Source organism: Capra hircus, chromosome 2 (genome assembly GCF_001704415.2).
Source record: "Capra hircus breed San Clemente chromosome 2, ASM170441v1, whole genome shotgun sequence".
Taxonomy (NCBI): Eukaryota; Metazoa; Chordata; class Mammalia; order Artiodactyla; family Bovidae; genus Capra; species Capra hircus.
In genome coordinates, this window is record NC_030809.1 from 112,389,305 (window position 1) to 112,417,240 (window position 27,936).

General features: G+C 42.0%; 1 protein-coding gene across 2 annotated transcripts in view; it reads left to right on the plus strand.

Moving 5' to 3' along the window:
* RAPGEF4 (Rap guanine nucleotide exchange factor 4) overlaps positions 1–27,936 on the plus strand; it is a 329,561-nt gene that overhangs the window by 33,350 nt on the left and 268,275 nt on the right. For both annotated transcript variants that reach the window (XM_018064697.1, XM_018064706.1), the window contains exon 2: positions 27,539–27,681. In XM_018064697.1, the coding sequence (XP_017920186.1) occupies positions 27,539–27,681 (143 nt within the window). The remainder of the gene's footprint in view (positions 1–27,538; positions 27,682–27,936) is intronic.

The following is a 27,936-nucleotide window of genomic DNA, read 5'->3' on the forward strand; positions in this document are numbered from 1 at the left end:
TTGTATCTCCACAAAGATAAACCCTTTCTCTGAAACAAACATGTAAATATATTATATGCTTTTGGGGTCTACTTTCTTGTGTAGCACAAAATAACTGTGGTCCGGCTCTGCCGGCATCTTCACTGCTGAGTTCATTATGAAAAGTTATGGGGTGACGTGAGGTGCCACGGTCTTCAGTGATTCCTATTTTTTTGATGCATGGGTTTTTAATGGACTAGGACAAAATGTTTACACTCTGTGTACATAGATAGGTCCAGTTCTCTACCGGGTAAAACTTGGGAGCTATTCAAGTCAGGGAGCTCAAGGTCATTGGAGGAATGCAATGCACCAGCAGGCAGTCGTTCCTATCAAAATATGTATCGGCATTTTAAAATGTAAAGAAAAATAGCATTTTAAAAGCTCTTGATTGGAGTTATCTTATTGGGACACTCACTAAACAGAAAATGGAGCTATTGTAGTCTTGTGTTTATAAACAAAATATTTGACTTACCACATTTTTGAGCAATTCTGGTAGGAAGCTATATTGATTTGAGAGAGCCAGGAAGGTTTTTATTTGCAGCCAGAAGGGGAAAAAAAATAAAAAGCTTCTATGGATTCATCAAGAAATCACACTTCCTGGCGTGAACACTCAGGCGGAAGAATGCCAGCTGTACGAGCTGGTGACGTTAGCATAATCAGGTCCCGCCAGAGATGCTGCGCACTGTTCTTGCACTGCGGTGCTGATGCTGGGGAATTCCCATCTAAATCTAAAGTACCAAATGTGCAGTATTTTTGCCGCACATAGAAATATTTATGGCCTACTGGTTTTCAAGAAAAAACTTGACATTGGCCAGGACAAAAAGCCAGAAATCTACTACATATTCATGTGATAAGTCCTTTAAAAAATTTCAAAGATGCAAAACCTTTCTTCTCAGAAATCTTTCAGTAAAATTGATGCTCAGGGTAGAAGCATCCTCTTTGTCCTGCAGCTCTCTGTGCATCCTCACGTAGCACTGAAGGCCACCTGGGAGGATGAGCGCTGTCCAGAGAAGCACAAACGCAGCAGTGAGGGACACAGGCTTGGGGTCACTATTTCCATTTCCTGTGTGTAATGTAGACGAGTCTTTGTGTGAAATTTTATTGAAGTATAGTTGATTTACAAGTTGTATTAATTTCTGCTGTATAGCAAAGTGGTTCATATATATACATATATATATGTGGTTATACATATATATTCTTTTTCATATTCTTTTCCATTATGGTTTATTACAAGATATTGAATATCCTTTCCTGTGCTATACAGCTGAACCTTGTTTATTCATGCCATATAATAGTTTGTGTCTGCTAATCGCAACTTCTCAATTCATCCCAACCCCACTCCCACCCCCTCAGCAACCACAAATCACAACATTTTCCCGATAAAATCCAAGATACCCAGTTAAACTTGAATTTCACATAACAGACAACACATTTTTAAATGTTTTGATCATTGCAATAAGACATACTAAAAATGTATTCATTGTTTATTTGAAATTCAAATGTAAGCGGGTGTCCTGTAGTTTTGTTTGCAAAATCTGGTAACTCTAGGCTTACCAGACTCCACACAAAGAATGTGTTCAAGGGTGGGAAATTCACTTTAACAAGGTGCTTATGACTGACCACAGACAGTTTTACTCCCTTCTAAAGAAAGTGGCACTAATTAAATGTAAGCTTAGTTTTTGTTGGTGTTGTTCTTGGCGGGGTGTGTGTGCCCAGCTGCTTTTGTTTGTTGAGCAGGTGTGCAAATCTGGGTCATTGCTGAATTGCTTAAGGAAGCAGAGGTGAAGCTGAAGGCTGCTACTGGCTTGTCCTCCTCCTCTGCCCTCCTCAAAGCTCTGCTAAGCCTTTCTGCTAAGCACACAGTTGAATCAACAGTCAGAGAAAGCATGTAATGTTATCAGTTATGAATAGCCTGGAGCAATCACACATCTGTGCGTGGCCCTGATTGAAAATTTGGTGGAGAGTACAGTCAATGGACCAGGTTCCAGGTCTCAGCTACCCTGACGGGCTGAGATCTGGGGAGTTCCTGAATGCTTCCAAGCTCAGTCTCCCTATCGGCAGGGTAATAATACCTGCCTCATAAGGCTAATGGGAGAGTTACATGAGTTAATATACATAAAGCAAGTAAATTGATTGAATATACTTGTACATACCCTTCGTGGATCAGAGCCTTGTTGTGGCAAAGGGGCTTGCATAATTCAGTGAAGCTATGAGCCATGCCATGCAGGGCCACCCAAGACAGATGGGTCATAGTGAAGAGTTCTGACAAAATGTGATCCACTGGAGAAGGAAATGGCAACCCATTCCAGTATTCTTGCCTGGAGAACCCCATGAACATTATGAAAAGGCAAAAAAGATTTGACCCCCAGGTCAAAAGATGTCCAACATGCTACTAGGGAAGAGTGGAGGGCAATTACTAACAGCCCCAGAAAGAATGAAGAATGAGGTGACTAGGCTAAAGCAGAAATGATGCTCAGCTGTGGGTATGTCTGGTGGTGAAAGTAAAATCTGGTACTGTAAAGAACAATATTGCAAAGGAACATGGAATGTTAGGTCCATGCATCAAGGTAAATTGTAGCTGGTCAAGCAGGAGATGGCAGATTGAAAATTGACATTGTAGGAATCAGTGAACTAAAATGGATGGGAATCGGTGAATTTAATTCAGATTACCATTCTATCTACTGTTGTGGGCAAGAAAGGGAGAAAAATGGAGCAGCCCTCATAGTCAACAAGAATCTGAAATGCAGTACTTATGTGCAGTCTCAAAAACAACAGAATGATCTCGGTTCATTTCCAAGGTAAACCATTCAACATCATAGTAATCTAAGGGTGGGCCCTAACCACTGATGCTGAAGAAGTTGAAGCTGATTAGTTTTATGAAGACCTACAACACTTTCTAGAACTAAACCCAAAAAAGATGTCCTTTTCATCATAGGGGATTGGAATGCAAAAGTAGGAAGTCAAGAGATATCCAGAATAACAGGCAAGTTTGACCTTGGAGTACACAATGAAACAGGGCAAAGGCCAGCAGAGTTTTGTCAAGCGAACACACATAGCAAACACTCTCTTTCAACAATACAAGAGACAGCTCTACACATAGACATCACCAGATGGTCAATACTGAAATCAGATTATTATATTCTTTGCAACCAGAGATGAAGCAGCTCTGTGTGGGTGCTGTATGCTCAGCTGTGTCCAACTCTTTGTGACCCCATGGACTGTAGCCTGCAGTCTCCTCTGTCCAAGATATTCTCCCGCAAGAATACTGCAGTAGGGTGCCTTTTCCTCCTCCAGGGGTATCTTCCCAACATGAGAAAAAGAAATGCAAGAAGGCAAAGTGATTGTCTGAGGAGACTTTACAAATAACTGAGAAAAGAAGAGAAATGAAAGGCAAGGGAGAAAGGGAAAGCTATACCTAGCTGAATGTAGAGTTCCAGAGAATAGCAAAGAGAGATAAGAAGGTCTTCTTAAATGAACAGTGCAAAGAAGTAGAGGAAAACAATAGAATGGGAAAGACTACAGAACTCTTCAAGAAAATTCGAGATATCAAGGGAACATTCCATGCAAGGGTGGGCACGGTAAAGAACAAAAATGGTAAGGACATAACAGAAGAAAGAGATTAAGAAGTGGCAGGAATACACAGAACTATACAAAAATGGTCTTAATCAGATAACCACGATGGTGTGCTCACGCACCTAGAACAAGACATCCTGGAGTGGGAAGTCCAGTGGGCCTTAGAAAGAATTACTATGAACAAAGCTAGTGGAGATGACAAAATTCCAGCTGAGCTATTTAAAATCCTAAAAGATGTTGCTGTTAAAGTGCTGCACTCAATATGTCAGCAAATTTAGAAAACTCAGCAGTGGTCACAGGACTGAAAAAGGTCAGTTTTCATTTCAGTCTCAAAGACGGGCAATGCCAAAGAATGTTCAAACCATACAATGTACTCATTTCACATGCCTATAAGGTTATGCTCAAAATCCTTCAAGCTAGGCTTCAGCAGTATGGTGAACCAAAATTCAGAGGTACAAGCTGAGCTTTGAAGAGGTGGAGGAACCAGAGATCAAATTGCTAACATTCATTGGATCATGGAGAAAACAAGGGGGTACCAGAAAAAAAATCTATTAATACTTCCGCTTTATTAACTATACTAAGCCTTTAACTGTGTGGATCACAATAAACTGTGGTAAATCCTTACTGAGATGGGAGTACCAGACCACCTTACCTATCTCTTGAAAAACCTGTATGCAGGTCAAGAAGCAGCATTTAGAACTGGACATGGAACAACTGACTGGTTCCAAACTGGGAAAGGAGTATGTCAAGGTTATATGTTGTCACCCTACTTATTTAACTTCTATGCAGACTATGCCATGCAAAATGCCAGTCTGGATGAATCACAAGCTGGAATCAAGATAGTCAGGAGAAATATCAACAACCTCAGGTATGTAGATGATAACCCTCTAATGGCAGAAAGCAAAGAGGAACTAAAGAGCTTCATGATGAATGTGACAGAGGAGAGTGAAAAGCTGGCTTAAAACACAACATTAAATAAAAAACTAAAATCATAGCATCTGGTCCCAAATAGAAGGAGAAAAGTGGAAGCAATGACAATTTTATTTTCTTGGGCTCCAAAATCACTGTGGATGGGACTGAAGCTATGAAATTAAAAGCCACTTGCTGCTTGGAAGGAAAGCTATGACAAACCTCAGTTCAGTTCAATTCAGTCGCTCAGTCATGTCTGACTCTTTGTGACCCCATGAATCGCAGCACGCCAGGCCTCCCTGTCCATCACCAACTCCCGGAGTTCACTCAGACTCATGTCCATTGAGTTGGTGATGCCATCCAGCCATCTCATCCTCTGTCGTCCCCTTCTCCTCCTGCCCCCAATCCCTCCCAGCATCAGAGTCTTTTCCAATGAGTCAACTCTTCTCATGAGGTGGCCAAAGTACTGGAGTTTCAGCTTTAGCATCATTCCTTCCAAAGAAATCCCAGGGCAAACCTAGACAACCTATTAAAAAACAGACACTACTTTGCTGAGAGAAGTCCGTATAGTCAATGTTATGGTTTCTCCAATAGTCATGTACTGTGGATGTGAGCTTTGGTCCATAAAGAATGCTGAGCACCAAAGAATTGATGCTTTCCAATTGTGCTAGAGAAGACTCTTGAGAGCCCTTTGGACTGCAAGGAGATCAAACCAGTCAATCCTAAAGGAGATCAACCCTGAATATTCATTGGAAGGACAGTTGCTGAAGCTGAAACTCCAATACTTTGGCCACCTGATGCAAAGAGCCAACTCATTAGAAGAGACCTTGATGCTGGGAAAGATTGAAGGCAAAAGGAGAAGCAGGCAGCAGAGATGAGATGATTAGATATCGTCTCCAACTCAATGGAAATGATTTTGAGCAAACTTGCGGAGATAGTGGAGAACAGAGGATTCTGGTGTGCTACAGTCCATGAGGTCGCAAAGAATTGGACATGACTTAGTGACTAAACAACAGCAATATTGATTGGACCATAATAAGAACACTAAATGCCAATTTTATTTACGTGTTGTGAGAGGGCGTCAGAGGGCAGACACACTGAAACCATAATCACAGAAAACTAGCCAATCTGATCACACGGACCACAGCCTTGTCTAACTCAAAGAAACTAAGCCATGCCGTGTGGGGCCACCCAAGATGGGAGGAGAGGTCTGACAGAATGTGGTCCACTGGAAAAGGGAATGGCAAACCACTTCAGTTTTCCTGCCTTGGGAATCCTATGAACAGTATGAAAAGGCAAAAAGACAGAACACTGAAAGAGGAGCTCCCCAGGTCAGTAGGTGCCCAATATGCTACTGGAGGTCAGTGGAGAAATAACTCCAGAAAGAATAAAGGGATGGAGCCAAAGCAAAAACAACACCCAGTTGTGGATGTGACTGGTGATAGAAGCAAGATCCGATGCTGTAGAGAGCAATATTGCATAGGAACCTGGAATGTTAGGTCCATGAATCAAGGCAAATTGGAAGTGGTCAAACAGGAGATGGCAAGAGTGAACATTGACATTCTAGGAATCAGCGAAATAAGATGGACTGGAATGGGTGAATTTAACTCAGATGACCATTATATCTACTACTGTGGGCAAGAATCCCTCAGAAGAAATGGAGTAGCCATCATGGTCAACAAAAGAGTCCAAAATGTAGCACTTGGATGCAATCTCAAAAACGACAGAATGATCTCTGTTCGTTTCCAGGGCAAACCATTTAATATCATGGCAATCCAAGTCTATGCCCCAACCAGTAATGCTGAAGAAGGTGAAGTTGAATGGTTCTGTGAAGACCTACAAGACCTTTTAGAACTAACACTTAAAAAAGATGTCCTTCATCAGTGTTTTATAGTTTTCTATATATAGGTCTTTAGTTTCTTTAGGTAGATATATTCCTAAGTATTTTATTCTTTTCGTTGCAATGGTGAATGGAATTGTTTCCTTAATTTCTTTTTCTACTTTCTCATTATTCGTGTATAGGAATGCAAGGGATTTCTGTGTGTTGATTTTATATCCTGCAACTTTACTATATTCATTGATTAGCTCTAGTAATTTTCTGGTGGAGTCTTTAGGGTTTTCCATGTAGAGGATCATGTCATCTGCAAACAGTGAGAGTTTTACTTCTTCTTTTCCAATTTGGATTCCTTTTATTTCTTTTTCTGCTCTGATTGCTGTGGCCAAAACTTCCAGAACTATGTTGAATAGTAGCAGTGAAAGTGGACACCCTTGTCTTGTTCCTGACTTTAGGGGAAATGCTTTCAATTTTTCACCATTGAGGATAATGTTTGCTGTGGGTTAATGAGGTACCACTTCACACCAGTCAGAATGGCTGCGATCCAAAAATCTGCAAGCAATAAATGCTGGAGAGGGTGTGGAGAAAAGGGAACCCTCGTACACTGTTGGTGGGAATGCAAACTAGTACAGCCACTATGGAGAACAGTGTGGAGATTCCTTAAAAAATTGCAAATAGAACTACCTTATGACCCAGCAATCCCACTGCTGGGCATACACACCGAGGAAACCAGAATTGAAAGAGACACATGTACCCCAGTGTTCATCGCAGCACTGTTTATAATAGCCAGGACATGGAAACAACCTAGATGTCCATCAGCAGATGAATGGATAAGAAAGCTGTGGTACATATACACAATGGAGTATTACTCAGCCGTTAAAAAGAATTCATTTGAATCAGTTCTGATGAGATGGATGAAACTGGAGCCAATTATACAGAGTGAAGTAAGCCAGAAAGAAAAACACCAATACAGTATACTAACACATATATATGGAGTTTAGGAAGATGGCAATGACGACCCTGTATGCAAGACAGGAAAAAAGACACAGATGTGTATAACGGACTTTTGGACACAGAGGGAGAGGGAGAGGGTGGGATGATTTGGGAGAATGACATTCTAACATGTATACTATCATGTAAGAATTGAATTGCCAGTCTATGTCTGCATGCTTGGGGCTGGTGCATGGGGATGACCCAGAGAGATGTTGTGGGGAGGGAGGTGGGAGTGGGGTTCATGACTGGGAACGCATGTAAGAATTAAAGATTTTAAAATTAAAAAAAAAAAAAGATGTCCTTTTCATTATAGGGGACTGGAATGCAAAAGTAGGAAATCAAGAAACACCTGGAGTAACAGGCAAATTTGGCCTTGGAATATGGAATAAAGCAGGGCAAAGGCTAATAGAGTTTTGCCAAGCAAATGCACTGGTCATAGCAAACACCCTCTTCCAATAACACAAGAGAAGACTCTACACATGGACATCACCAGATGGTCAACACTGAAATCAGATTGATTATATTCTTTGCAGCCAAACATGGAGAAGCTCCATACAGGCAGCAAAAACAAGACCGGGAGCCGACTGTGGCTCAGATCATGAGCTCCTTATTGCCAAATTCAGACTGAAATTGAAGAAAGTGGGGAAAACCACTAGACCATTCAGGTAAGACCTAAATCAAATCCCTTATGATTATACAGTGGAAGTGAGAAATAGATTTAAGGGACTAGATCTGATAGACAGAGTGCCTGATGAACTATGGATGGAGGTTCGTGACATTGTACAGGAGACAGGGATCAAGACCATCCCCAAGAAAAAGAAATGCAAGAAAGCAAAATGGCTGCCTGAGGAGGCCTTACAAATAGCTGTGAAAAGAAGAGAAGCGAAAAGCAAATGAGAAAAGGAAAGATATAAGCAGCTGAATGCAGAGTTCCAAAGAATAGCAAGGAGAGATAAGAGAGCCTTCCTCAGTGATCAGTGCAAAGAAATAGACAAAAACAACAGAATGGGAAAGACTAGACCTCTCTTCAAGAAAATTAGAGATACCAAGGGAACATTTTATGCAAAGATGGGCTCAATAAAGGACAGAAATGGTATGGACCTAACAGAAGCAGGAGATATTAAGAGGTGACAAGAATACACAGAACTGTACAAAAAAGAGCATCATGACCCAGATAACCACTATGGTGTGATCACTCACCTAGAGCCAGACATCCTGGAATGTGAAGTCAAGTGGGCCTTAGAAAGCATCACTACGAACAAAGCTAGTGGGGTGATGGAATTCCAGTTGAGCTGTTTCAAATCCTGAAAGATGATGCTGTGAAAGTGCTGCACTCAATGTCAGCAAATTTGGAAAATTCAGCAGTGACCACAGGACTGGAAAAGGTCAGTTTTCATTCCAATCCCAAAGAAAAGCAGTGCCAAAGAATGCTCAAACTACTGCACAATTGTACTCATCTCACATGCTAGTAAAGTAATGCTCAAAATTCTCCAAGCCAGGCTTCAGCAATACATGAACCATGAGCTTCCAGATGTTCAAGCTGGTTTTAGAAAAGGCAGAGGAACCAGAGATCAAATTGCCAACATCCGCTGGATCATCAAAAAGCAAGAGAGTTCCAGAAAAACATCTATTTCTGCTTTATTGACTAAGCCAAAGCCTTTGACTGTGTGGATCACAATAAACTATGGAAAATTCTGAAAGAGATGGGAATACCAGACCACCTGACCTGCCTCTTGAGAAACCTATATGCAGGTCACGAAGCAACAGTTAGAACTGGACATGGAACAACAGACTGGTTCCAAATAGGAAAAGGAGTACGTCAAGGCTGTTTATTGTCACCCTGCTTGTTTGACTCCTATGCAGAGTACATCATGAGAAACGCTGGGCTGGAAGAAGCACAAGCTGGAATCAAGATTGCTGGGAGAAATATCTATAACCTCAGATATGCAGATGACACCACCCTTATGGCAGAAAGTGAAGAGGAACTAAAAAGCCTCGTAATGAAAGTAATAGAGGAGAGTGAAAAAGTTGGCTTAAAGCTCAACATTCAGAAAACGAAGATCATGGCATCTGGTCCCATCACTTCATGGGAAATAGATGGGGAAACAGTGGAAACAATGTCAGACTTTATTTTGGGGGGCTCCAAAATCAGTGCAGATGGTGACTGCAGCCATGAAATTAAAAGACGCTTACTCCTTGGAAGAAAAGTTATGACCAACCTAGATAGCATATTGAAAAGCAGAGATATTACTTTGCCAACAAAGGTCCATCTAGTCAAGGCTGTGCTTTTACCAGCGGTCATGATGGATGTGAGAGTTGGACTGTGAAGAAAGCTGAGCACCGAAGAATTGGTGCTTTTGAATTGTGGTGTTGGAGAAGACTCTTGAGAGTCCCTTGGACTGCAAGGAGATCCAACCAGTCCATCCTAAAGGAGAATAGTCCTCGGTGTTCATTGGAAAGACTGATCCTAAAGCTGAAACTCCAATACCTTGGCCACCTGATGCAAAGAGTTGACTCATTGGAAAAGACCCTGATGCTGGGAGGGACTGGGGGCAGGAGGAGAAGGGGACGACAGAGGATGAGATAGCTGGATGGCATCACCGACTCAATGGACATGAGTTTGAGTGAACTCCAGGATTGTGATGGACAGGGAGGCCTAGCGTGCTGTGGTTCATGGGGTCACAAAGAGTCAGACACGACTGAGTGACTGAAATGAACTGAACTGAACTGAACTGAAATGCCAATTGCTATTTTACTGTTATTTCCCAAAACACAGAAAGTAATGTGAAACTTGGACAGTAATGCAAAGAAATTTTCTGAGTTCAGAGAATGAAAATAAACATTTAAAATAGAGTAAGAGTTTATTTTAAAATTCATTACAAAATGAATTAATGAATCAACAATTCATTAACTATTTAGCATGTTTGTTGATTGAATAAGTGGATAATCAAGCACCTATGATGTGTTAGGCACCGTGGTACTTATTTGTGGTCCCTCTGCTAAAGTTGCCCAGGGTGTGGGGGAAGAGTCGTTTATTTTCTTATCATTTTGTGTTCTTTATTCACTTGTACTGGTTGAGTTCTAAAGCCAGGATTGCTAGTAGTGAATTGCAAGGAACTGCTTTCTGCATCTGCTCAGCAACCAGGTTTCCTAGGAAATGTCAGCAACCACCCCTTCATCTCTTTCTTGGTTTAAACTCACTAGGTTGGCTTCCACTGGAATGGCTGGATTGTTCTTCCTTTCATTTGGTAATCTTGGCCCTCCCAGAAATGTGATGCCACTTTTTGCACATTTACATTGGTTTTTTTTCAAATGCAGAAGTGAATTGATTACTGATATGGTAATCTTATGCAGCCAGACCTGTATCCACTCAAACACTTACAGCAAAGCGATCTTGCTGACACGGGGTTGTGGTGAAGGAAAGTTCAGTGTTCACTGCAGGGTAATCAAGCAAGGAGAACGGACAGTTCATGCTCAAAAGACCTAAACTCCGTGATGGCTTTCAGGGGAGGGGTTTTAAAGGCAGTGTGAGGGAGGGGGCCGCAGAGTGTGTGATCAGCTTATGCACAGTTCTTGGACTGGTTGGCATGAAGGTGAAATTTAGAGCATCATCAACCTTTTGCTTTCAGCCATCTAGGATCTTTGTTCTTGTGGTCAGCAGTTTTTGTCTGGCGGGGGTCTGCTTCCTGTATAAACTACTCAGAAATGTGCGTCTGGGCTTTATCCATATCTTTCAGGGAACTAGGAGTTTGGTGTTTCTATGTGGTGGATTTTCAGTCTAAACTGTTACCAGTTTCCCTGCCCAACAGCTGTTCTTTATTTCTGCATTTTCATGTTTCCTAGTCATTAACTCTGAGTCAGCCTTTTACTTCAAAGGACTAGGACACAGGGGCTTGTACGTGGTTTCAGTAATTAGCCATCCTTTCTCTTATACAGGTAGCAATTATTCGTTTAATATATAATACAGTATATATAGTTTGAAAAAGGTGTAAGTTCGCCTAAGTATTGTCGCAACTTTTAAGAAAAACAAATATTTCTTTTGAAAAATGGAAGAATTAAAATGACAAGGATAAACCAAATTGCTAATGTGCTCTAGGAAAGAGGCTATATTTGCATCCCGAACTGCTTGCAGATCTGCACAAGGGGGACAATCGTGTAAAACTCTGATCAAGACTAGTCCTAAAGGACCAAGCAGAGCACCAAATTAGGAAAAGAACCAAAGATTTCTTGATGAGGAGTCTGCCAACTGAAAAATTCATTCAATTCTCACTCATTAATAGCAGTGTTATCTTACCTGTAAATACCTCCTTTATTCCTGCTTAGAAATGACCATAGCCTTTCTAAGGGGTGGGAACCATGTCCTTAGATTTATTTTAAGCTATATTAAATTTATTAAGCTATATTAAATAAATTTATTAAATTTATTTAAGATCCATGAGGATGCAGGATCTTGGAAATACAAAAAAAAAAATCTGGGCAAGTTAATGACTCTGTTAGAAAGCCTGCAATCGATCCTAATGGAGAGAGAACTGAAAGATGATTATAAACAGAACTGTCCCAGCCACTAGGATTTCTCTGCTTTATGAGTCCATCCTGCCTCGTCAGAGCACATGCCTCAGTGAAAGCAAGACCACAGGAAGCACAGAAGTGTGGTTTCTCTCCAGTACGAACCTGCTGATAGGCTTGCGGGGGTTCCAGCCCGGTGAAGGTCCCTTCACATTCAACCCAGGAGAAGGGGCGCCCACCGTAGTGTGTTTGTTGGTGTCTTTGTCAGTTGGACAAAGGCCATACCCCATTCTTGGCACTTGGATGGCGTATCCTATAGATAAATCACCTTACATTTGGATAGAAGGTTTGGTATGCAGAAGCCTTTACAATAAACAGGGCAGATGTATGGTTTGGAGCCTTCCTTTTTTGGGTTTCTGTCATCTTAGCTGTGATGATTCAGACATACAGAGGACCAGGGCGAGCACTCTGAGATGGCTTTTGAACTTTTCCATAAAAGTTCACAGGTATCTGAGAAATCCAGGTCTTTTACTGCATACAATGGCATATTAGTATTAGAAGGAATTAATATTGTAAGCAAGTGATCATGCCGCATGAATAACAAACCATGATTACATTATAAACATACTGTAGAGAACTTACTATTTTAATTAAATAAAACTACAATAAAAATGATCTGACACCTTTCATGATTTACATATTTGTTCCTGGACAGCACTGTAATTATGGACAAATGGTTCATATGATGTTCGAATAAATGACTGTAATTAGGATGACTTTCATGCGGTCGAGCTACATTTTTAGTTTTCCCTATTCAGTGTACCCTTTCATCATCTTCGCACACCCACTGACGTTTGCAGATGAGAGAAGACTTTCCGGAACCTTACTCATCAACAGCTGGAAGGGCCCTTGTTCTCCATGTCTCCCTGCCCCAGCCTTGAGGATCCCCATGTTGTCTTCCTACACCTCCTCTGCCGTCCCGCCTCCACTCTCCAACACCAGCACGTTTGCAGTCAGAGCTACCTCCTGCTCTGGCCTGGCCCTGCTGTCCAGGAGCTGGGGCACAAGACTGCAGAAGCTCTAAACCCAGAAGAATGAGCGTTCAGTGGCAGAACAGCCTTAAAAGCCAACTGTGTGTTTTGTCACTATGTCCAGATCTTTAGACACTCCATGGACTATGGTCCTTTAGGCTCCTCTGTCCATGCTGCTGCTGCTGCTGCTGTTGTCACTTCAGTCGTGTCCAACTCTATGTGACCCCATAGACGGCAGCCCACCAGGCTCCTCTGTCCCTGGGATTCTCCAGGCAAGAACACTGGAGTGAGTTACCATTTCCTTCTCCAATGCATGAAAGTGAAGAGTGAAAGTGAAGTCGCTCAGTCGTGTCCGACTCTTAGCCACCCCCATGGACTGCAGCCCACCAGGCTCCTCCACCCATGGGATTTTCCAGGCAAGAGAACTGGAGTGGGTCGCCATTGCCTTCTCCACCTCTGTCCATGGGAGGGAGACAAACATCACATAATTGCTGATCAGTAAGTGTAGGAATTGGCTTTGCCTCCCTGATGTCTAGCAGAGCACCTGCTGAGAGGTGGAATGAGGAAGGCAATCCAAGAAAGGGGCATGTATAATAACTTGTCCAAACTAGGATACTTGTGAGAGTGAATGGGGACACTATTAATAGTTTCACTGGGCCTGTAGGTATAACTGTGGCTGTCCCAGGAAAACCTGGACTTAGTGTCACCTTACTTCTAGGTGGGCATTACAGAGAGGAGAAGAGAGTTATGGCTGTTACACCTGAATGAAGGTGACAAGTGGAGCCCTAAAGCTCTGTTTAATTGGCCCCCTTAACTTTTATCCCTTTCTCCTCCAGCTCATTCCCTGCTCGCAGACTGATTTTTCAAAATGATAGCTCTGATTTCTTCAGTCTTCTTAAAATCTCTGCTGGTCCCCTCTGGTTAGCAGAATAAAGTCTTTACACTCACTGGCTGGCATTCCAGCCCTGCCCTTAGTAGGGATCCAGTCCAATTTCTTAGTTTTCCTCTTTGAGAGGCCGTTGGAACTTCAAACCACTGAATCTACTAGATACTCTTGGCTTATAATTTCTTACCTCCATGCCTTTGCTCATGCTTTATCATCTTGTTAGAATCTGTTAGATAAAGAATCTGCCTGCAATGTGGGAAAATCTGCCTAATGGGGAGACCCAAGTTTAATCCCTGGGTTGGGAAGATCCCCTGGAGAAGGGAATGGCAACCCACTCCAGTATTCTTGCCTGAAGAATTCCATGGGGTGGCAAAGAGTCAGACATGACTGAATGACTAACACTTTCACTTTCAGTTTATCATCTTGTTGCTAGGAAACCTTCTCCCCTGTGCTTGTGCTTATGCAATTTCTGTCCACTCTCCATGACCCAGCTCAAATTTCAGCTTAAATGCTGTAGGAAGCTGAAAGTTGGAAGGAAAAAGTTCTCTGTGAAGCCTTATCCACGCATTCCTGTCTCATCTAGCTCTGAACTCCTAGGAGTCACTATATAGACCTCTGTGGGTCTTTTCATGGACCCATATGACTGCTTTCATCCTTGCATTTTCATCATTTATATAGAGACTTTAGATCCTCTTGGAGATCAGAAGTGGTTTTAGGGCAGAATGAACGTCTTATTCCTGTAATTCTCAGAAAACTTTTCATTGTACTTTGCACTTGGTTAACATGCAATAAATTTGTTGGATGAGAGATTAGAGTCTGAAATTCAGAATTCTTATGCCTTTTATCTTTGCTTGGATGAACAAAAGCTATAGATCAAAGGTCCTTCGTGTTTTGCTTGCGTGGAGACTTGGGGCTGGGACGGTGTGAGCATCTGATTCTTGTTGGCTCTAAGGACTGGCTCCCTACCCTCCGAAGAGGACTAGATGAGGTAGACCAGCTTCTGGCATTTAGGAAATCTGTTATGATCTCTCAAACTAAATCTGTCTTTGGCATAGATGGGGTGTCATAATATCCTATTACTAAATGGACCACACACAACTGTGACAAGATCCCTTTCTGATATTGGCCTTGTCCAGCTACTGGTTCTTTGGGAATTCAGTCTCCAGGCATCTTATTGCCTGAGTAGTCATAACTGCTGGATGCAATAATTCAAATCTTGCCTGAAATTATATGCAAGGCTGGCTTTCTTTTTATTAAATCAGCGTTCTAGATACCAGCCTACTTGGTCTGGACTATTAATTCTGATCACTTTGAAAACTGAAATGACTCACAACAAAAAGAAAACCTGTCAAACTGAATCTTCATCCCTAACTAATCATAATGCCTGCCATATGCCCTTGGCATGAATCATGTTGCTGCCTGGGGCGTTTCATTCTCTGCAGTGAGGCGTGCTGGAAATGTGTTTGTGTGGACTGCTCTGGCCATTTTACACTCTGAAGGGGTACCCAAAGCTGTTTCCCAAAAGAATGAAATTCAAGGCATCTGTTTTCCCTGGCATTTGTTGTATTGAAACTATGGAAATATGCTGTCTTGGACTTAGTGAGTATGACAAAAGGCTTTAGTCTAACAAGAATTTATTGTGAAATTTTATTCAGTATTTTCTCTAGATTTATTAGACAGTCTACTCAGTATTAAAGCCTGAGGACTGTGAAAGAAGTGTTTGACTCTATCTGTAAAAACTACATCCTACCATGCCTTAGGGAATCTTTGGTTTACTAATAACTTTAGCTAATGGTAGCCTCTACCCTTTTGTAGGCCATGGCCAACTAAACATACAGAGAACATTACTCCAGTCAAACTCCTGAGTGCATTGTGCCTTAGCCATAGACCTGGAAGTCCTAGTCTCATTTTGGTTAAGATATTTAGAGTCTGAGCCACAAAGTAATTATAGGGCAACACTTTTCATTTTACCCTGATTAATTTTTACATATTTATTATTTGGGCTTTTCTGGTTCAGTGGTAAAGCATCTGCCTGCAATGTGGTAGGCTTGGGTTTGATCCCTGGGTCAGGAAGATCCCCTGGAGGAGGAAATGGTAACCCACTCCAGTATTTTTGCCTGGGAAATCCCATGGACAGAAGAGCCTGGTGGGCTACAGTCTGTGGGGCTGCAAAAGTCAGACACGACTTAGTGACTAAATGACAGCAATTTATTTATTTATTGTCTCAGTATATTACTCCTCTTAGAAGATAGGCCTTTCTAAAGATGGACAGAATTTCCAAGATAATTTAGGCCTACAGCTCCCTTTTGGTTATGAAGAAGCCAAGGCCCAGAGAGGTTAAGCAACTTGCTGAAGGTAATACAACTTGATAATATAAGTGACATAGTATCATTTCTACCACATTCTGTTGGTCACGGGGTTAGCCTGGATTCACTCAGTTCAGTTCAGTCGCTCAGTTGTGTCTGACTCTTTGCGACCCCATGAATGGCAGCACACCAGGCCTCCCTGTCCATCACCAACTCCCATAGTTCACTCAAACTCACATCCATCGAGTCAGTGATGCCATCCAGCCATCTCATCCTCTGTCGTCCCCTTCTCCTCCTGCCCCCAATCCCTCCCAGCATCAGAGTCTTTTCCAATGAGTCAACTCTTCGCATGAGGTGGGAGAGGGCGAGGGTGGGATGATTTGGGAGAATGGTATTGAAACATGTATAATATATGTGAAACGAATAGCCAGTCCAGGTTCGATGCAATGATACAGGGTGCTTGGGGCTGGTGCACTGAGATGACCCAGAGTGATGGTGTGGGGAGTGAGGAGGAAGGGGGGTCAGGATAGGGAACACGTGTATACCTGTGGCAGATTCATGTTGATGTATGGCAAAACCAATACAATATTGTAAAGTAATTAACCTCCAATTAAAATAAATTTATATTAAAAAAAAGCATCAATTCTTTGGCACTCAGCTTTCTTCACAGTCCAACTCTCACATCCATACATGACCACTGGAAAAACCACAGCCTTGACTAGACGGACCTTTGTTGGCAAAGTAACGTCTCTGCTTTTGAATATGCTGTCTAGGTCGGTCATAACTTTCCTTCCAAGGAGTAAGCGTCTTTTAATTTCACGGCTGCAATCACCATCTGCAGTGATTTTGGAGCCCAAAAAAATAAAGTCAGCCACTGTTTCCACTGTTTCCCCATCTGGATTCATTCACAAGCCCCACTTCTTCTTTTAAAAAATAGCTTTATTTAGTTATTGGACTGTGCTGGGTCTTCACTGCTGCATGGGCCTTTCTCTGGTTGTGGTGAGCCAGGGCCACTCTTACAGTGCACAGGCCTCTCGTTGTGGCGCCTTCTCTTGTTGCATTTGTGCTTCAGTACTTGTGGTACATAGGCTTAGTTGTCCCATGGCACATGGGATCTTTCTGGACCAGGAACCCATGTATCCTGCGTTGGCAGGCAGATTCTTTACCATGGAACCACCAGGGAAGCCTGGTCCCACTTCTTGATGGAGATCATGACAAAGCTTTTGTGCCCATCTTTACTACACTATACTCATAAAGTAGAAATTTTGTTTCATAACAGTTTAGGCTCTCTGGAGCTATATACTGCCACTTTACTTGGAAAAATTTCAGCCATTCTTTCTTCAAAAATATTTTTTTCTTTCCTATCTTCTCTCTGTTTTTCTTCTGAGACTTCAGTTGTTGTTCAGTCACCCAGGTGTGTCTGACTCTTTGCGACCCCATGGGCTGCAGTAAGCCAGGCCTCCCTGTCCCTCACCATCTCCCATAGTTCGCCCAAGTTCATGTCCATTACATCAGTAATGCCATCCAGCCATCTCATTCTCTGACACCCTCTTCTCCTTCTGCCCTCAATCTTTCCCAGCATCAGGGACTTTTCCAGTGAGTCAGCTGTTCACATCAGGTAACCAAAATGCTGGAGCTTCAGCTTCAACATCAGTCCTTCCAAAGAGTATTCAGACATATATATTAAACTTTTGTTATTATCCCCCATGTCATCAAGTCTCTGTTCAATTTTTATCCTTTTTTCTCGCCGTGTTTCAGTTTTGGTTACTTTCTACTCTTTGCCTTAAGGTTCACTGATTTGTTTTCCCACAGGGCTCAATCTCCTCTTAAGCCCATCCAGTGAATATTTCTCCTTTTCATATTTTGTACTTTTCAGTTTTAGAATCTTCATCTGCTGCTTTTTAGATAGTGTCTGTTTCCTCTACTGATATTCTTCATCTCTTCACTCATGCTAATCTTTTCTTGTAAGTCCTTAAACGTAATAGCTATTTTAAAGTCCTTGTTTTGTATATTTGCCATCCCTATCATCTCTGGGTCTGTTTCTATTGACTTTTTTCCCCATTATGAGTCACATTTCCCTGTTTCCTCATATATGTGGTAATTTCTGATTGTATGCTAGACAGTGTGATCCTCTCATATTAAAGAGTCTGGAGGGAGGGAGGTGGGAGGGGGGTTCAGGATGGGGAACACGTGTACACCTGTGGCGGATTCATGTTGATGTATGGCAAAACCAATACAATATTGTAAAGTAATTAGCCTCCCATTAAAATAAATAAATTTAAATAAAAAAAAATAAAATGTAAATAAATAAATAAAGAGTCTGGAATTTGTTACTTTCTTTAAGTCATGTTACCTTCTGTTTCCATAGGCAGGTAACTTATTTACTGATCAGTAAGTTTCTATTGAGGCTTGTTTCTACTGAGGCTTATTTTTCAGCCTTGTTAGGGTAATTCTAGGTTTGGAGCTAGAATGGTCTTTTTTAGTCTCAGTTGAAGGTCCAGGGTGATTGGTGAGGTTTGACTACTCTGGCTGGTCAGGGCTGCTATATCCCTCAGCACTGTGTGACCTCCAGAATCTCTGTTCAGCTTTTACTCCCCAGAAGCTGTTGCCTGCTGGGCTTCTGCATGAGTATTGGACTGCACATTGGCAGCTAGTGAGTCAAGAAGACCCTTCTGCTAAATTTTGGAGCCCTTTTTATGAACAACTTCCCTCTTTCGGGGTCACTTCACTGCAGGTTTCAGCTACTTCAGCATCCCTGAATGCCAATAAGTGCCCCACCAGCCCCGCGATACTGCTGTGCTCTACTTGGGTTCTCCCTCCATGTCTGTGTTCCACAAAGTATTTCCAGGCAAACTGTCAAAGTTATTGTGTGGATCACCTCTTGTATTTCCATCCTTCCTAGTCATAGTCCTGCATTACCTGTTATCTAATGCCTGAGAACAGTTGCTTCCTGTATTTTGTTCAACTTTTAAGTTGTTTACTGTGGCACCAGTTACTCCATCATAGCAAGAGTAGATGTTCTCTTCTCTTTGTATTGAAACAATAGAGTTTTTAATAAATATAAAATTCCATATATTTTTTAAAAATTGCCATTCTACACGTTGCTCAACTGATCAATCTGTAGCATCAGATATAGAGACGGTTTTGTTAGTGAACTAAAGCCACCGATAAGGCTTTCTTTGACTGTTGTCTGAGGCTTTCTTTGACTGGGTGTTCTTCAGTAATGGGTTGATAAATTGATGAAATAAATTCTGGTTGAAAATTTTTGGTTCTAGGTCAAAATGTTGCCCACCTTGACATACTAAATCCTTTTTCTGTCCTCTTTTGAGCTCTTCCCAGGAATTCCTATTATTTAGTCCTCCTGCCTGTGTTCTTCTTTATGAGAACTGAACTCAAGCTTCCATGATCCCATCGCTCATCTGGAGATGTGTCTTCCCTCAGTATGCCTATAAACTCAGTTTTCTACTCCTATAGGTTGTTTATCAATTAAAGTAAAATTCAGGCCTGCCCCCTCCAATTTAAATATCCTTATATCCATTGCAAGTATTGTGGGGCAGGACAGATTAGTTACCATGCAAGCAGCCTAATTACCTCCACACAAGAATGATAAACTCTCTTGTAGTTGTTGGTGCTGTTTTATATACTTCACTTTAGAACTATTTTCCATTTGTGCCTACTTGAATGGATTTGAGTGTATATCTTAAAAAATGGTACCAATCGCTGTTTCAGGGCTACAGCTTTAGAACTCCATTATTTCCATTCTTCATATGGTTTTTACATTCAGGAAAGGCTGAGTAATATCACATTTTTTAATATTTAGATGTACTAAATTAGTCATGAAAATTAGCATGGCTTCACATGAAAAAAAAAAATAAATGGATCCCACAAGAAATCTTGGTCAATAATTAAGCTGCTATTAATATAAAAAATGAAATGATTCTTTCTGTATTCTTTCACTGGGAACATTGGAAGTGTGAGGATCTATTATTACTCTAACTTGATCTAAGTGATCAAGAAGAACAAATATTTAACTGATAGTTTCTTAACCAAAGTGAAAGTGAAAGTGTTAGTCATTCGGTTGTGTCTGACTCTTTGTGACCCCATGGACTATAACCTACCAGGCTCCTCTGTCCATGAAATTCTCCAGGCAAGAGTACTGGAGTGGGTAACTATTGCCTCCTCCAGGGGACCTTCTCCACCCAGGGACTGAACCCTGGTCTCCCGCATTGCAGACAGATTCTTTACCAACTGAGCCACCAGGGAAGATACTTCTTAACCAAAAAGTAATATAATTTTCTTTGAAATGTTCTTCATTTTCAATAATAAATAATAATACATTTATAAGTACAAATACAAAAGGCACAAAAATGTCTTTGTTCTTTCAACAGTGTTCCAGACACTGTTCAGGGTGCTGGAGATGTGCTAGTAGCTAAGCACGTCTGACTCTCTGCGACCCCATGGACTGTCCCAGGCTCCTCAGTCCGTGGGATTCTCCAGGCAAGAATACTGGAATGGGTTGCCATTTCCTTCTCCAGGGAATCTTTTCAACCCAGGGATCCAACCCACATTTCTTATGTCCCCTGCATTGGCAGGTAGGTTCTTTACCCCTAGAGCCACCTGGGAAGCCCGTCCCTGGCAGGAGAAATAGTTGTTGCGAGTCTCTCAGGGGGGGCAGAGGCCTTTTAAGGGGCAACAGAGACACCTGTATGTCTGGAGGAGACTAGAAGAGGCAGTGTTGCAGAAACCAGGACTCAAGAAACCAAGGACCACACTCGGAGGGTTGGAGAACTCAGGTTTATTACACCGGTAGACCCAAAGAAGTTAACACTCCAAGCTCTGAGCCCCGAACAAAGGAGTTACAGAGTTTTTATAGACAGACTAGTGGGCAACACTGGCTGTTAATAGGCTGGTTTAAACTAAGGGGTTTTGGGCACGTGGGAACCACAGTCGAGGTGGGGAGGGGGATGCTTGACCTTTACACAGACAGGCATGATTAAGCAGGTTTGCAGGGGCTGGGTAGTTGCAAAGAGCAGGACAAGGGTGAATGAGATAAGCTCCAGTTCCTAGCATTGTAAGTATGTCCCCACTTTCTGAGACTACGTGACCTACGTGATCCAGACTTTGCAAGGAGCAAGCTGAGTTACAGAGGGTAGAAGGAACAGGAGGTCATGTAAAATTTTAACTTTTCCTCTTCAGAAGGGCCAAAGGAAACAGATAGCTGGAGTGGGGCACGGGGACCAGATTATCTACCATCCTGGTAGCATACCCGATACCCTTTTTTAAAGCCAGAGATTTTCAACCAGCTGATCCACAGAGGGGAAGGCATTTTCAAACTGCCTGCTCAAAACGCATTTCCCTCTGCTGCTGCCCATAGGTTGGAACGCATAAAAGCTTAAAAATAATGTCCTCCCCATTCCCCTATCCTCAGCCTTCCTTTTTTCAGTTTGTTTCTCCTTCAAGAGTCTCCTTCTTGTTGCCCAGGAATAAAGAGCACTGAGAAAAGACTTAGCAGAAAGATCTCAAGAGATTCCCATTTCCTTTTTTCTAATCCTCACAACCTAAGGGTCTTAGGTCTCCAAGTGGTTAATGGTTGCAGTGGCAATTTTTTGAACAGCGTCATCTCAAAGTTGAATGCAGCACTAAGTACTGTGGAATGATTTTTGAGAGCATCTGCATGCTATGGTGCAAATTGCATGAGAAAAAATAAAAAAGCCGTCATTTCAGACTTCTCTGCAAAGCAGTTGTAAGGAGGCATCAGTTATGAGTCATCCCAGAAGCCACTTTAAAAGGCTAAGGAGCCAAAAGAAATTATTTTTAACATAATGCTAATGGAGCAAGTGTATCATCTGAGGAAAATTAGGAAAGCATTCTACTTGATGCGATGCTTGGAGTCCAGTAAGCATCCGGTTTGGCTGGGAGCTGGGATCCCCTGACTGCAGTGTGTAGTGGAGAGGTGTGTGCCCAGCTTGATTATTCCATCCTGAGGTCAGATGCTCATGCAGTCAGAGAAGGGTTTTGAAAAGGGTCTGTTAAAATTGGGCCAGGCTGTACTTTGATTTTGTATTTGTGATGAGAGGACCCGTAGCACACTGAGCCTGGTCAAAAGGTTTCCCTTTCTCTTTTCACTAATAAATGCGGGGTTAGCCTTGTTTAGATATTAGCAAGACTGATCCTGCCCTCAGCCTGATGACAGGCTTTTTCAACTGTCCAAGCAGCCCTGGGCCCCAGAGCTGGCATCTCTCTCTCTCGTGAGACTGATGACACACTGGTTGCCAGTAAAGGAGGGTGGTATTCTGCCCCCTCTATTGTTTGCTCAGGGCCACAGTGGTGCCCCTGGTGACCTCCAGCCCCAACTCGCTTGTTTGGGACCCTTGGGGGGCCATTTGTTCTTCACTCTTTTATGGAGACATAGAAGCCAGGGGCATGATTTCTAAATAGAGCGGCATTAGACAAGGAATTTGCAGACTTAACACGTTCTGCTCCCTGGCGGCCGATGTGCAGGGCATATTTTGGGAGGGTCACAGAGGTCATGGTGTTCATTATGATAGTCGGTCTCAGCTGTGGAGATAAAAAGCTGCAGCTGCACCTGGGGTCTTCGGAACCATAAGGGGTTTTTTCTCAGAGTCACCCTGAACACAGGCAGACTCAAGAGACGAGAGAATTTTGGCAATTGGTTGAGTTGAGGGATGTGCTCAAGTGTGTGTGCGTGTGTGTGTGTGTTGTTAATGAAAAAGGTGTTCACCGACGCTTGTTAAAGGCAGTAAGCAGTTTTTTAGGACTGTTGAGGTAGCTATGAGGACCACTGTCATAGGATTTTACAGTGGGGCAGAGGGATTGGGTTCAACTCTGAACACAGCATGGACAAATGGGAACTTATAGTCAAGGAGCAAGGTGTGTGTGTGTTAGGGAGGTGCTCAGTGGATGGAAAATTACCGAGAGAAAACATCAAGGGTAAGGGAGATTCTGGGTAAACTGACCTGACTGGATTTTTACTGAAGACGAGGGTGATTAGGTATCATCTGGGGGATGGTGGAGGATGTGAAACCCAATCAGATATGGAGGGTGGTCAGATATCAAGAACGGAGGGCTCTGGTTAAACTGACTTTTTAAGCGAGATTCTTGCTAAAACTGCATTTTACAAAGAAGTACACAGATGGGTCTAGGAAAAGATTCAGGAGTCCAGCTCCAGTTTGGTCAACAAAGGATCTTTATCATTGTGTATGTGTGTGCTTGTGTGTATGTGTTTGTACATATGTATACCTGTGTGTGTACATCTCTGTATATATGTATATATCTGTGTGTGTGTGTGTGTGTGTGTGGTAGGGGACTGGTGGGTAAGAAATTCACAGAGAGCAGAGCCGGTAAAGCAGGTCTCTAGGGAGAGGAGCCCTAGTGACTCACCACATTTTTAGGAATAAATGATGGAAAAATGGTGGTACAATAGGAATTAAAAGAGAAACAGGGAAGAACTGATTCTAGGAAGAATTTTCAGTTGTGCCTTCAGGAAGTCTTTATAGAAGTTGCATTCACCAGTGATATCTGTTCTTCTGAATTCTTATTTCCTTCTTTCCTATGTTGTTGCCCTTCTTACCACATATCACCTTGATAATTGCTGTGCATGTACAACTCCCGCTGACTCAGTTTGAACTTCCTCAGCACAGGAGCCATGCGCTTTGTGTCATCGAGTCCTTTCTTCTCTTGTACAGACACTCAGTAAATGTTTGCAGATCAAATGAATGCATTTCAACACCTTCTTTCTGAATTTTGTTGATGTTGTTGGGAAAACTTGTAATTAGTAAAGAGTCAACATTTCAGTATTCTAAGTGGTTAATAATCATATAATTAAAATGCTAACATGATAAGTGGTAAACATCTTGAGTTTCAAAGACTTTTGATATATCCATGTCATCACTGGCTTTATAAACACATGATTTTAGTATATTAATACTTACCTAGCCTCTGTTATAATGTTTTTGCTGGAAAAAAAGATTTCAGAATACTTGCTTCATCTAACAAGGCTGTGAAGATGAATATTTCAAAGCCCTTTAAGAAGTCAGTAGTGAAAGGCTGATGTTATCAAGTACATTTGTTTGAGATTTTACTGTTGTTATAATAGAGAAAAATATACATGCACACCTATCTATAAACCCTTCCAAAACCACAGGAGAACTTCAGTATTGTCTTTAAGCACATTATTCATTCTTTTAAAAGGTCTTTGTGGCAATGACAACAGTGAAGCTGAAGGTACTCATACTAAGAACAGCTTCTGTAGCCCTTTATAATTTATAAAGCTCCATGTATTATCTCAGACTCAACAGTTCAGTAGGAATGGGGACAAGCTTTTTATAACCCCGAGTTACTGTTAAAGCACAAAGAATCAAAACAAACTGCAAAGTCATTTTAATGCAAATGTATTTATTTAGCTTTATCCCCAGTGTTCTGAAATACATTTATTTGATCTTCAGAAGGCATCTGGAAATTTAGAAAAAATACAAATGAAGTGTTATCAAGCATTCCATACGTTCCCAGAAGATAACGGTCCCATTACAGCCTGTTATCGTCCATTTCTTGGGCGAGCCTTCTGTTCACGACTCTGGGAAGGCGACTTGGCAGAGAGCAGTCTTGCCTTCCCCTCCCTCCTTTCCTTTCCCTCTTCACCTTCTTCCTGCACCCCTGCCCGAGGTCTGACTGCTGGGTGTTGGCACCCCCTGTCCTGGAAGGTCTCCGGGAGCTTCTGTGGGATGTAGCCCAGGGTGGGGGTGTGCTTACTTAGCAGATTGGTGAAGAGGGGGGCCCTCCTCGAGGCAGAGGATTCGCAAATGTCTATTATCATAGAGTCAACCAACAGAAGTCATCTAAGAGGAGATGTTTGGCTGATTTTAAGGTTATTGTACATCTTCCCATGAAGATGCCTATGTGTTATTATCTTATGTTCTGACTAATCCAGAAACTGGTTCAATGGTCCCTAGATGATCCCAAATTGACTGCATTAAGGTTTAAGACCATATTACGTTTTCACATTGCATAATGAGTATAGGCAGCAGGTGGAATCCAGAACCTTTGCTCTCCCTCATATACCTGACTTTGGTAGTTTCCATGTTTGCATTCTTTGTAGTAAAAGAAGGTCCAGCCCAGAACATTGTGGGCATGTGTGTTCCCATGCTCACCATACAGTGTTCTGATTCTGGTTTTGGAGCTCCCTTCCCGACTGGAGTATGAGCTCCTTGAGGGTAGGGTTGGCTTCTTGTTCATCTCTGTTATTTCAGGGGAAGATATCTTATATAAATAGGAAAGCAATATAGTTTACTGAATGGATAATTAAAATGAATGTGGACTCATGAAAGGATGTGTTTGGCAGAGAGTCATTTAAAATTTCATGTGCTAAGTTGCTTCAGTCATGTCTGACTCTGTGCAACTGTATGGACCGTAGCCCGCCAGGCTCCTCTGTCCATGAGGATTCTCCAGGCAAGAATACTGGAGTAGGTTGCCATGCCCTCCTCTAGGGGATCTTCCTGACCCAGGGATCGAACCCAGGTCTCTTATGTCTCCAGATTTTGATAACTCATATTGCAATGTTAAGTCTTGTTTATTTGAATGCCATTAATTTGAAAGGTAAATAGGATAAAAAGTTATAAATAAGTATTAAAACCACTCCTTTCAAGATCATAAACATATTCTAATGTTCTTTTGTGGTACTGCCAATAGGCATTATTTACCATTAAAATTTATGTAGTACTCAAAAGAATTTTATTTTATTGAAAATGTTTTTGGTTTGTGTCTTTTTAACTTTAGAGGAATTAACCTCTGTCTGACCTTGCTGTCTGACTTAGAAAGTTTTTAATAATGGACAGTGAAATTCATCCTGTAGAGCTGAAGAACCACGAGAAGAAGAAAAAGCAGGAAAACAGTGACTCGGTAGTTAAAAAGGGCTTCCCTGGTGGCTCAGCTGGTAAAGAATCTGCCCATAATGTGGGAAACCTGAGTTCGATCCTTGGGTTGGGAAGATCCCCTGGAGAAGGGAAAGGCTACCCACTCCAGCATTCTTGCCTGGAGAATTCCATGGTCTATATAGTCCATGGGGTCGCAAAGAGTTGGGCACAGCTGAGCGGCTTTCACTCACACTCACCTGTAGACAGTCCCACCTCTGCAGTTTGCAGTTTGTCTTTGCTCTTACAGTTGTGCTTCTGACTGACCAGCTGTAAATTGGAGATTCCCACGAGCCCCTCTTTGAGTGGATGAAGTTGATAGAGCTGTTCACAGAACTCAGGGAAACAATTACTTACTAGGTTTCTTATAAAAGGGTATAGTTCAGGAAGAGCCAGGTAGGAGAGAAGCACAGGCGAAGTATGGGAAGGGGCACAGAGCAGTCAGGCCCTCTCCTGGTGCCACTCCTCACATTTCCAAGTGTTCACCAACCTCAGCCCCACTGTTGAGGGGTGTTTAGGGAGGGCTCAGTACGTAGGCGTGCTTGATGAAACTGATTGGTCATTGGTGACTGAACTCAATCTCCCGCCCCCCCAAACGTCAGAGGGTGCTGCTCAAATTTCCAACCCTCTAGTCCCATGACTGGTTCTCCAGGCAACCAGTCCCCATCCTTAGGTTACCTAGGAGTTTCCCAAAGACACTTTGTTAATATAAACTCAGTTGTGATGGAAAGGAGCTTGACACCCATTTCACCTTTATGACTCTTAAGCATTTCAGGATCTGAGGACAAAAGGCCAAATATAGCCAAAGATACCCCTGTGACTCTTATATATGAAATAGCAAGAGTTTTAGCTCTGTGCAAGGAACAGTGAACAATTTCTTATAATTTTGTGTTTTTTATTATAAATCACTATATCATACCATCTGCAGTCATTGTGACTTTTCACCCTCAGTCGTTTAGGGTGAGTAGTAGACAAAGGTCTGGAAATATTTTCTTTCTTTCTTTTTTTTTATTGGGGTATTACAGTGTTGTGTTAGTTTCTGCTGTACAACGCAGTGAATCGGCTGTATCTATACATATGTGCCCTCCCTCCTGGACCTCCATTAACCCTGCCAGCCTCTCCTCTGTCTAGGTCGGAGCACCAAGCTGAGCTTCCTGTTCTATACTGCACGTTCCCACTAGCTATCTGTTTTATACATGGCTTGCACATATGTCAGTCTGGTTCCCAGTCCATCCTCCCCTTCTGTGTCCACAAGTCTGCTCACTACATCTGTGTCTCTATTCCTGTCTTCCAAATAGGTTCACCTGTACTATTTTTCTAGATCCCACATATATATGTTAATATATATTTGTTTTTCCCTTTCTGACTTATTTCACTCTATATGACAGGCTCTAGGCCTGGAAATATTTGTAACGGTTGTAGGGGAATAAATGTTTACAGTAAAACACTTGCAATTCGTATATTTCCATTAATCTGTTTGTATTTAGACTAATAATGCATGTGGACTCCAGTAAGTTCTTTCTGATACAGCTTTGTGCCTTTTCTCCCCTTTATAGACCACTGGAACGATCCAGTGAAGATGTGGATATAATCTTCACACGGCTGAAAGAAGTTAAAGCTTTTGAGAAATTTCACCCAAATCTCCTTCATCAGATTTGCTTATGCGGTTATTATGAGAATCTGGAAAAAGGAATAACATGTAAGAAATGCAACTCCAGTGGTGTGTTTTCATGTATACGTTTGTGTTCATTTGTGGTTATGCTGTGGGGATGGATAGCAAATGGGGTGTCTTTGTGCCAGATAGTTGAGCTCAATCAAAGCTATGAGGTTGACATTTCTCTCTCCTTGTTTATTCAGTTCTATTAAGCATTTCCTTAACTCCTTTGTTCATAGCATGTAAATGGTTCTTCCAGGGCAGCCTCCTTTTCAGATGGAGATAGAGGGATTTATATAT